Genomic DNA, 12,356 nt, shown 5'->3' with positions numbered 1-12,356 from the left:
TTTTTTTCTGCTGAAAAAATAACTAAAAACAAAAAGGATAATAGAACAACAATTAAAAAGAAAGAACGCTTTTATCTTCAAACACACTAAAAAGCCCACAAACACTATTTTTTTCCCCTACTACCCAATCCAGAATAATGGAAAGTTTTAAGACTGAATTTGAATGTGTATGGGATACTCTGCTACTATCAAGGGACCACCCAAGTTATAATTTTTTCTTTCACAAAATTTAAGATTCCTGGGTAGCTAGAGAAATGAAATTATTTCTTTTTTATGCATGGCTGCGAAGTTTCCAAAGGTATGGAAAACATGCTGTTTGGTTTTCTTCTGAATTGTATCCATGTTTAAATAGTGTTGTTAATTACCAGATGTATTTTCATTTTCTCATTTTTTATGTTGTATTTGGTTAGAATATTGCAAGTTCGTTACGTTTTCTTTTTGTTTTGTATGCTATTTTTTCTTTGCTTTTCTTCTCAATTCTATTACTACTAACAACTCGCTGCAGCACCAATCTGCCTGATGCCGTCACAGCTACGTATTCCAATCTCCTCCATTCCGATCTATTCAACGTCTCCCTCCTTACACCCTCCAAAGAAGTTTCAATTTCCATTAAATTCCTCCTTGCAAACTCCTCCCTCCCCATTCGTCTGCTTTTCATTGGCCCTAGATAGTTGGCCGAAAAGAACGATTTTTGGCAATCTGGCAACCTTTCTTTTATTATAGCCCTAGTAAGTGGGATTAAATAAAAAAAAACAAGTTTTTTTAACTGAAAGTAAGGAGCGACATTAAAACTTAAAACGAACAGAAATTACTTCGTATATGAAAGGGGCTGCTTCCTCATCAACGCCCCGCTCTCTACGCTAAAGTTTGACTCTTTCTCTCAATTCTTCTTTTTAAAACAGTAAACAACTTTAGCGTAAAGAGCGGGGTGTTGATGAGGAAGCAGCCCCTTTCATATACGAAGTAATTTCTGTTCGTTTTAAGTTTTAATGTCGCTCCTTACTTTCAGTTAAAAAAAATGTTTTTCTTTTTATTTAATTTCTGAACGTTTTTGAATCAATGCATGTTTTGATTTTGGCAATCCCCAGAGGAATAATTAAAACGAAATTTGCATATATATATATATATATTTTTTTTTTTTTTGGCTAAATGGCTTTCTCATAATTTTGATCGAATGATTTTGAGAAAAAAAGAGCGAGGGAGGAAGCCTAGTTGCCCTCCGAATTTTTGGTTAATTAAAAAGGCAACTAGAACTTTTAATTTTTTATGAATCTTTTTATTAGTAAAAGATTTACTTAACTTATAAATTAGCTTACGTAAAGAACTTTCGTATTCTCATGTTTTTATTACATATATGAGGGGGTTTGCCCCCTCGTCAGTACCTCGCTCTTTACACTAAAGCTTAAATTTTGTCCAATTCATTAAGAATGACCCCTGAATCACAAAAGCCGTAGAATAAATAGTTGAAATTACTAAAAATACTTTAGCGTAAAGAGCGAGGTATTAGGAGGAGGTGAGCCCCTTATATGGGTAATAATTTCTGTTTGTTTTAGGTTTTAATGCTGCTCCTTACTTCCAGCTGAAAAAAACTTTTTCATATTTATTTTTTCATTGTTTTTTTTTTAAATAATGCTAGTAAATCCTGCGCCCCTTTCATGGAACTTTTGTTCTCCTATGACAAATTCTCGATGAAAAGTTCCCCCAGCATATCCCCCTCTTCTCAACCCCTCCCCCAACCAAAAAAATCCTCCTGAAAACGCCTGTACACTTCCCAATAACCATTACTATATGTAAGCACTGGTCAAAGTTTGTAACTTGTTGCCCCTCCCACGGGGACTGTGGGGGAGTAAGTCGTCCCCAAAGACATAGTTATAAGGTTTTTCGACTACGCTGAATAAAATGGCTATCTCAGAATTTTGATCCGTTGACTTTGGGAAAATAATTAGCGTGGGAGGGGGCCTAGGTGCCCTCCAATGTTTTGGTCACTTAAAAAGGGCACTAGAACTTTTCATTTCCGTTAGAATGAGCCCTCTCGGAACATTCTAGGACCACTGGGTCGATACGATCACCCCTGGAAAAAAAAAAACAAACAAACAAATAAACACGCATCCGTGATCTGCCTTCTGGCAAAAAATACAAAATTCCACATTTTTGTAGATAGGAGCTTGAAACATCTACAGTAGGGTTCTCTGATATGCTGAATCTGGTGGTGTGATTTTCGTTAAGATTCTATGACTTCTAGGGGGTGTTTCCCCCTATTTTCTAAAAACACGCAAATTCCTAAGAGTCTCAAATTGTTCATTGAGATTTCTCTTTCTTCTTACTTTTTTTGTAAATTTTCCTTCTTCTATATCTTTTTTTCCTGTCTATTGTACAGTGCATTTGTATTTTAGTGAATTCCTGTTGTACCTGACAAAATGTAAAAGTTATACCTTTTGTTCATATTAAAAAGTTCCTAAGTAATCAATTAATGTCTTAAATATTTTAAATATATATATATATATATATATATATATATATATATATATATATATATATATATATATATATATATATATATATATTTATATATGTTTATTTTAGGTTGAACTATTGGTTATGCGTGCTTTATCTCAAGAGCTGTTGAAAGGTACAATCGACCAAGTGGCTAAAACCGCTCACTTCACTTGGGTACAACCTCGAACACTTGATAAGCAACAGGTGAGCTTTAAGAGTATGGTGAGGGGAATATTGAAAAGTGACCAGGGACGACAAGCCCCCTCCCCCTCCCCGCTTGACCTTTTTAAGTCCAAATTCAAAATCAGTTGTGTCTATTATCCAGCGGTATGTAAAATCTTGATAGCCACATAGAGTTATTACCTGAATAGATAACAGACAATATGAAGAAAAACATGTGTAAAACAAAAAATAATAAGTAAAAACACAATGTAATAAAACGGAAAAAGGCACAATCTTCGAAACTTAATTCAGTAATAGTGAACATTATTGACATTTCTGATTATCATTAGGTAGAAGCCACAGAGCTTGTCGGATGAATGGACTGCGTTTAAAAGAAAACAAAGCTTTTTATAATTAATATAACCTTTCAAAATAAAAGAATACCAAAAAAATGTATGTAAAAAAAAGTATAGTGAGCACAGACAAACAGCGACAATGTTTCTAGCATGAATGGTTGATACAAGGAAAATCAATCAGTTCGTTTAGATGAGCAACCTAAATAGCTGATTTTTGCCTGCTTCAAACACCTTTGCTGGAAGAAACACAAGAAGCCCTTGCTGATGGCAGGGACGAAAAAACGTAATGAACTGGCCAAGACAGGCTCTATTATTAATTAATAAGTCTATGGGTAAACATCCAACTGATTTGCAATCTTTTCTTTGGAAATTTCCGACGACAGGAATTTCTTAGTGTCAATAATATGTATCCATCTGTTACTTTTTAAACACTACTAGTACTATCATTAAGTCATTCCAACGTTAAGCAACGTGAAAGTTACGCATCTGTGCACGCTTCCGCGCTTTATTCCTAGTTATTTAGACTGTGTAATTACTGTTTTATTGTCTTAGCCTTAAAACTGTCGCTATCATTAATCTGAAATCCATAAAATTTTGAAATCTGGTACACCTTAATCCAGAGGATTCCGTATAGAGACTGTTCGTGCAGTAGTTCAAAAACATAAGAACTTATTTTTTGTGTGTAACTCTGGTCAGGAGGAGGACTAAGATATGCCACTTTTATATATTAGTCAGTCAAAAAAAAAATGTTTGTCTCCTATAAGAATGATATGTTGTTTTATTTTTTTATTTATTTTTTTTTGAAGAGGCCTAGAGTCCCTACACCTCACCACTGGGCTATTCTAGTGCTCCTAGTACAGTAATGATGATTTTTTACTTAAAGCAGTTGCATTAATAGCAGCATACCGTAGCGGGTTTCTGTGACCATCTATCCATCTGTCTACATTTTGGAAAATACCTTTTTGGGGTCTATTCTGATTAGAAAACCTCCGCTGTGGTATTTTTATTGGAAAATTGAAAAAAATTCCTCCCTCTTCCTTACAGTGTGTGAATTGACACCACTGTTAGTTGGGATAGGATTGCTGTGCAAAAAGCAATTTCATAGCAAGAAGATGTCACTAACTGAAGCAAATGAGTAACTTTGGGGTTTATTTACCATTTGTCGCGGTTGTGATCTGTAAGCTACCGTCAGCAAATTATGTATTACAATCTTGTTGAATATTCAGACCAGCATTTACCAGCAGTTTGTTTGTATCGTCCCTTATCAAACCCTCTATAATACTTGGGAGTGAATTAATGTTGATTAAACTTTTCAAACAAGATGCTTGTTATTATGGTGCGACGTTTTGACGTATATATATATAATATGAAAAAAACTTCGTTTTCTTAAAGAGTTAAAGAGGCTGCGTCCCAAAGTCGAACCTTAAAACGTACAGGAATTAGAAGAGGCAGTTGGGGGGCTGCCGCCCCCCAAACCCCCAGCTTTTAAAGACTCTTTTGGACAGGTTTTTTTTGTGGGGGGACTTCATTGTTACTAATTACTAGTTTCGGCGCAATGGTTCTCCTGTCCTCTTGTGTTTAACATTTTTCGAAGTTATTCCATTATTCATTCATTTCAATTATTTTTTAATTAAAAGAGGGCCTTTCCGAAGCCAAGAGCGGGGGGTTAGCAAAAAAACAAAAAACCTGTACAAAAGAGTCTTTAAAAGCTGGGGGTTTGGGGGGCGGCAGCCCCCCAACTGCCTCTTCTAATTCCTGTACGTTATAAGGTTCGACTTTGGGACGCAGCCTCTTTAACTCTTTAAGAAAACGAAGTTTTTTTCATATTATTTCTGTACGTTTTTCTACAATCCATGGTGGATGTAATTTAATAATTACTGTACTCCTCGTACAGGAATTAGGAGAGGAACTTGGGTGGCTGCCGCCCCCCCCCCCCGCTTTTAAATCATTGTATAAAATAGAAAAAAAATAGATAGAATGACCGAAATGTTTCTTTTGCTCATAAGAAGCTAATATTCTGTTATCTCTCAAATGATAAGCTGTCCAGGTGTTATCAAAATTTTTTCTGGAATGGAGCTGGATTTTTATGATGCTTGCAGTCATTCTCGCCGTGCCGAGCTGATTATTTTGATGTACTTGAATGTTGATATTCGTAACTTTTAAGAATTTCAAAAATTAACATGGGACTATTAGACTATTAGGACTATAAGAAGACTATTAGGAGAGGCAAACCCCCCGCTTTTAAAGACTCTTTTGTACAGGTTTAATTTTTTTTCATATTAATTCTGTACGTTTTTCTACAATCCATGGTGGATGTAATTTAATAATTCCTGTACTCCTCGTACAGGAATTAGGAGAGGAACCCCCCCCCTCGCTTTTAAATCATTGTATAAAATAGAAAAAAAAATAGATAGAATGACCGAAATGTTTCTTTTGCTCATAAGAAGCTAATATTCTGTTATCTCTCAAATGATAAGCTGTCCAGGTGTTATCAAAATTTTTTTGATGTTGTGAAAAAAAACCGCCCGTAAGGGACTTGAACCCTTGACCCGAGGATTAAAAGTCTCACGCTCTACCAACTGAGCTAATAACTTGCATGTGTGTAAATATAACTTCTCAATAGCTTTTAAAAATTTCAAATTAACATGGGCTCTTATGGAGAGAAATCCGTTAATTAAATAGCTAATGGGTGGTTTCTGGAAAACAGGGAAGGAGTTATCGGATCAAGCTGAAATTTCGCGGATAAGCTCCTGGGCCGTAGGGGACCTTAACTTGTGAATTTCAGCCCGATCGGACAACGTTAAAAGGGGTGGGGGGGGTTCGAGGGTCGAAACTTTCGGGGGGTTAAGATTTTCCTACGAAACTTTCATGGGCACTTACTCGGAGAATTCCGCATCGAATGAGTCTTCGTACACCCAGATCCGATGTCGGATGTGACCTGTAGGCGTCTAGGAAAAAAAAGTAAATGAATTTTAAGTGGCTATGCGTGGTTTCTGGAAAACAGGGAAGGAGTTATCGGATCAAGCTGAAATTTCGCGGATAAGCTCCTGGGCCCTAGGGGACCTTAACTTGTGAATTTCAGCCCGATCGGACAACGTTAAAGGGGGGCTTGGGTTGACAGGTCGAAACTTTCGGCCAGATTTTCCCCATGAAGAAAAAGTTGGAGGGGGATGAAATTTTGCAGGTTTCTTAGTTGGAGCTCGGGCTACGAAATGCATCCCTCCCCATCCGTCTGCGACCACTGGAACCGAAGATCGCTTAACATTGTCGTGTGTCGCCTCTTTATAGAGGCACGAGTGTGCCTCCTTGATATATATATATATATATATATATATATATATATATATATATATATATATATATATATATATATATATATATATATATATATATATATATATATATATATATATATAAATTATATATATATATATATATATATATATATATATATATATATATATATATATATATATATATATAAATTATATAAATAAGTTGTCTGTGTGTGTGTGTCTGTCGAGTGACGTCATGTTTTTGTGTCGACTGACGTCATGTTTGTCGACTGACTTCATTTTAAGGATTGAGCTGTATGCGTCATGAAGTTGTTTGCCGACTGACGTCATGTTTGTCAACTGATGAAATTATATACTGGGACACCGGGACACAGGGAATATAAATGACGACCGGGAACCTCGAAGAGAAATTACAGACTGGGAAACCCGGACACAAATCATGACCGGGACACAGGGAATATAAATGACGACCGGGACACAGGGACACAACTACAACGGAGACGCCGGGGGCACAGGCGGGATATATAAATGACGACCGGGACACAGGGATTGTTCGAATAGATATTACAGACCGGGACAATTATATGTTGCATGTTCAAGAGTCAGTAAACCTGACAATCTATTTATATGCATAGACAATGGGACAGCGAAGAATGTTGTATATTCGCATGTTTTACGTAGTTAAAACATATATATATATATATATATATATATATATATATATATATATATATATATATATATATATATATATATATATATATATATATATATATATATATATATATATATATATCTATTCACAGGTGGGACACAGGGACACACCTACAATGGCGCGTAACTAATATGGTGCGTAACGACTTACGCGCGCAGGGGGACTTGGGGGGTCCCCCAAAATTTTGGTCTAAAGTCCCGAAATCTCCACCTTGGGTATATCATTTAGCTGTCCTAAGGCACTGCTCGGAATTAGTCCCTAAAAGTCCCTTTTTTGGCTGAAGTTCTAAGTTCCTTTTTTATGGAGAAAGTCCCTTAACTTCCCCAAAAGTCCCTATTTAGAAGTATGGTATATTTGAAAACTGAAGCATGATATGTTTGAAAGACCCTCTTTAGATAATATAGCGTCTTCACAAGTCCGGTTGTACTGGTCTCTTGGTTACGCCTTCGCAGTCCAAAAAGAAGTAACAAAACAATGGGAACTTTGTCTGTGGCCAAAGTGTCTATTAACTGTTGTAAACATAGGAAGCTTATAATGGCACAAAATTGGACTATATTATGGGTGTTATAGATGGGTAAAATTACAGTACTGTTCAAGGGTAGAGAGGAACACTGACCTATAGGTTTGGTGGGATGGATTCGTCATATTGTGGTAACATTCAAGGATAGATAATTTCCTCTATCTTCATAAAATGAACCATACAAGCATGAATTTGTTTAAATCGACTTGTATTCCCATGGTACAAATAATAATATATTTTCTTAGGTTATTTAATAAACTAATAGCAGGTTGAGTGAGAAGAGTACAATGAGTGGAATTTTCAGATGGCAAAAATCTTAATGTTTTTCCTGCTGTGTTTGAACAAACTTGTCTTTCGGGTCTCCCAAGTGTATTTATGAAAGACCATAGGCAACAGCAAATTTTGTCGCTCCAGGTTAACTGAAGAAGACAGGAGTGGCAGAAAGATAAAGAAATGACATCGTATTGGCGATGATGAGTTTTCTTTTTACTGTGAAATATGGAGGAACAATCTCAACTGCCGCAAAGGCTTTTACATCTTGAATCAGCATGCTTTTTAGGACGAGCACAATAAACAGGTTGCGATCCATGTCAATCAATGACAGTTACGATTGTGTGTCTCTGCTAGGCAACAGTCCTAATGCGAAGAAACATCAGCTAGCCATGGAAGTGAAACTCTTAAGATGTTTTGTGACTAAGATGCTGTATGCACAGCAGAAATCGTTTGGGTACTCAAGTCCTTTCAAGCCTCTATGTCAGCAGCTTCATGTGACGGAACCATTAATGTCTTTGAAGCCATATTCTTCGGTAAGCTACCGGCTGCGATGTTGATAGGTGCGAAGAAAGCTATGTACATGATAACTGATGCTCATAATCCACACTTAAAGCAAAATCTTATGAAGGACAAAGTTAAGGCTCACTTTGTTCTTGAATACGACAAAACTTCAAACTGTGAAGGAAAGAAAGAGCTACTGATTAGTGCGCTTTTAGTCCTCTTTAAGAGATCAAGTTGTGAGCCGCCATTCGCTGACGTATTTCATGAGACATGCAACTTACCTGAGGCTTAGGCGGAAGAAAATAAGGGTCTATCTTCTTTTCTTCTGTAGATGGGGTCAAAAACTGAATAAAAGCATACTTAGTCCCATTGGTGAATACGCCAACTCTAACCTCAATATTGATGACTAAAGAAAGAATTTTGTGAAGTAAAAAGTAATAACTCCAAATTATTTTTGAGCAATGGAGGGTGTCGAATTTGCGTCATGAAAGAGAAATTACAAAATAAGAATGGTGAGCTAAACATTGATGAAAGTCATCTGCTTAGAGCCACCGAAACCAAAAGACATAATGCCAATTTGTCACAGTTTTTAGTTACGTGCATTACATTTTGTGTTTAGCCCAGCTATAATGACTTGTAAAGGCTGAGAAACTCCCGGGATCTATCTCCGATTCTAATTTTGGTTTGCTGTATCAACACATTATGCGCATATCTCTGACAATACAGTTTTGGTCATGGGATGTGTTTGATAATTTACAGCTGACATTACTGTCGGTATTAATTACCTAGTGAAACTTTAAATAATATCAATCTACTTGGCGTTCCTTTGGCAATAAGAGGAATATACGATATAAAATCCAAGAAGAAGAACTACTCCATAACTCAAAGAACCAAAGAAAAATATCGAAGTAGTTAAAAAAAAAATTGTAAAGTAGAAAAATAGGACATATTGAAGTATACCCAGGCTTTGATCTGCAACAATCGTACATTTCTGTCAATGTAACCTTACATTCAGTTCAAAGAATAAGAAGAAGAAAAAATACAAATAATGGAGATATCCGAAAAAGCCACAACATTTAACGAAGAAGACAACTGCTTCAAATAGTATACTTCCTCCATTGATGTAAGTCGAAAGGACGCCTCTCACTCAAAATAATTTAACATAAAAACAAGCCGTTACATTTCAGTCAGTGTTTACCGAGGATATTAGGTTTGACGAAAAAACAAAAAAATAACCAAGGTTGCTACTAAAGTTTGCGTATTTCCGAAAGAAAATATTTCATCTTTTTCTTTTAAATCTTTAGTGATTTATCGTTCTCTTAATCTCTTATTTCATTTTAGCTCGGAACAATGATTGAGCGTCTTCATGTATGGACTCAGGACATTAGCTCGATGGAGTCGTTGCTTGAAACTAAAGCCCATGATATCCTTACATTTTGAGTTTTATATAACTTTCTTTTGTGTATACAATAAAAGCTAGTGTTTTCAACTCTTAATCTCAGAATGCAGAATTCTTAAAGACATAAAAACTTTACGGTCACTTTTGTTAACCAGGAGCTTATTTGTCCCCCCCCCCTCCGCGTCCCAAATTAAAAAATGGTTTCTTTAAGAATCTTGCCAAAACTAAAATAAGCCTGCAGAATTTCGAGCATCCACAGAAACAGGTCAGTTTTATTTAGTGTGTCTTTGCCTTCATTGTCCTATATAGCTTGTTTTCCAGTTTTTACTGTCATTGTCACTTGATTTGGGAAAATTGGCTCCAACTTTGCCCCCCTTCCCTCCCTAGGATTTCGACGAAATTCTGCCTCCGTTTGTAACTTGTCCGGACCTATGACAAATTTTAACTAGCATTCTGTGTCTATTCCTCAGTCTGTTCCTCTGTATGCGTCTTCAAATTTCAAGAAAAAAATTCACTTCATTGATATTCACAATTTGTTGTTGCTTGAAAAAAACAACAAAATACAGTGGAGTTCATCCTCACTACTGAACCACAAACTGCAATAGCCAAATTCGTACTTTTTCGAGCTTCAGAATGGTTTCCAGCTCAAATGTATCCCAGTCCCTTCCCTCCGGAGCCTAAATGTAACTCAAGGTTAATTACCAAAGTTTGTAGATTTTTAGTTTTTATTTCAAATTGGTACTATGAATCAAATATTCACGAGAAATCAATAAAAAAATAAGGCAAGCCTGCAATATCAACACATTTTTTTAATAGCCTAGGTCCATGTCCAGGTATAAGGGGGGGGGGGCAGGGGCTTGAATACAATTAAACTGAAAACAAATTAAAAAATAATGTTGTTAGTGCCCGATATCTCTTCTAAATTAGCTACGACAAATATTGAGTAACCGTTTTTCGGTACTAAACACTATAATAGCGAAATTCTAACCTTTATTACGTTTAAGGAATTTCTATTAATTGGAATTCCTTTGTTGCTTCCAGTATGACTGCATCCCATCCCTCCTTTTATTGCATGCATGCTGTGCATACATATGTACATACATGTGTATGTACATATGTATGTACATCCTTGTGTATGGTTTGTTAATTTCTTGGGCTTGCATTACTTTTTGACTGATTTCTCGTAAAAAAAAATCTGTGAATTCTGTTGTAAATACATGATATTATCTGCTAGAGATTTTGGAACAGGGTTAGAGCCTCTCTATTTGGAACTACATGTTCGCTTAAGAAATGAGTCACACCTAGTTCGACAGTGTTTTACGGAACTTGTTTATGCATAATTTGTCGGATGAAAATATTATAATATTCACGAAAAGAATCGAAAAAAACATCAGTAGGTAATTGATAGGACATTGCCGGAAGGCTCTTGACGATAGAAGCAAGGAACTTGTTTAGATTATCAGCAGTAACTTCTGGGGATTCAGGTAGGTTGAAATAAAGCTGGTCTAGACTCCCACTGCACAACTTTTTTTTACCTCGGAATACCAGTTTTGTTGTATATTGGTAAAACAATTTTTTTACCTTGTTCTTGTAGTAGGATTGGGCAGATTTACGTATTTCCTTTTTAATTGCTTTTATTGGTTCATTAGCTTCATCCAGTTTACCATTTCTGAAAAAATTCAATTTTTTTCCAATTAGCGCTTTTATGGGTTGATTAGTGAATGGTTTGTCACTTGAGCACTTCTAAAAAAAAATTTCTGGGAAAGAAATTAGATATTTATCGTTTAGCTTTTTGTGAAAGGCAGTGATTTTTTCATCAAGATCATGCAAATTATAAATATATGACCAATCCTCAGTACTCAGCCACGTTCCAAAAGATTGAAGACCATTATTTTGAAGGGAGCGGAAAGAGCCATAAGCTACTGAGGATGTATGATTAGAACTAAAAGAGGGGATACGAGGAAGGACAAATGATAACTCCCACCCGATGGAGGCAAAGCTGAGGGGGGGGACTGTAAAAATTATTCAGGTTAGTTAGAATGACATGTAGAGAAGCATCTCCCCTAGTTGGTGGTATTTTAATTATTTGCTTAACTTTTAGAGAGGAGCAAATTGAATCCATCTTAAGTTCATTGGCGTCACCAACCAGAAAAAGTCCGGCGTTTGGGTACTCAGAGATAATAAAATCAGCACTGCTCTGCGTTTTGCATCAATATTTTGGTTTGGCGAGTAATAGAAGACAGCTATTGCAATGATATTATAGGGACGAAGGAGTACTATAGGTCTAATACTTAGCCAAAGGATTTCATCGTACTCAGATAAACTAGGAACAGGAATAGTTTTAGGGAAAGGGTTGCATTTAGAAAAAAAAAAACATGACACCACCTCCTTTTCTTCCAAGTGGGTGATTCAAAGGACGGAGCTTAATGAATTCTGAATAATTTGACAAACGAAGAGACCTCTGGTCATGAGACTGTACCTCTGTAACAGCTATAACGTCAATTTGATTAATTCTGATAGCACCTTGAATTCAGTAAGTTCGTCAGAATTAAGGCTCTCGTCGTTAGTAATTAAACATTTTGGAAATTTAAAGCGAGTGAGGAAACGTGACTATCTTTGAGTTTGAATAAATCTTGGA

At 36.0% G+C, this 12,356-nt stretch overlaps 1 protein-coding gene across 5 annotated transcripts in view; it reads left to right on the top strand.

The window, feature by feature from the left end:
• LOC136031803 (26S proteasome non-ATPase regulatory subunit 13-like) overlaps positions 1-9,808 on the top strand; it is a 181,887-nt gene extending 172,079 nt beyond the window's left edge. For all 5 annotated transcript variants that reach the window (XM_065711605.1, XM_065711604.1, XM_065711606.1 and 2 more), the window contains 2 exons: positions 2,584-2,700; positions 9,661-9,808. In XM_065711605.1, the coding sequence (XP_065567677.1) occupies positions 2,584-2,700; positions 9,661-9,759 (216 nt within the window). In that variant the 3' untranslated portion in view covers positions 9,760-9,808. The remainder of the gene's footprint in view (positions 1-2,583; positions 2,701-9,660) is intronic.
• The last annotated feature ends 2,548 nt before the right edge of the window (positions 9,809-12,356 follow it).

The sequence above is a fragment of the Artemia franciscana genome, chromosome 10 (assembly GCF_032884065.1).
Source record: "Artemia franciscana chromosome 10, ASM3288406v1, whole genome shotgun sequence".
Taxonomy (NCBI): domain Eukaryota; kingdom Metazoa; phylum Arthropoda; class Branchiopoda; order Anostraca; family Artemiidae; genus Artemia; species Artemia franciscana.
Note: the sequence above shows the minus strand (reverse complement) of the source record. Positions and strands in the feature narration are given on the sequence as shown.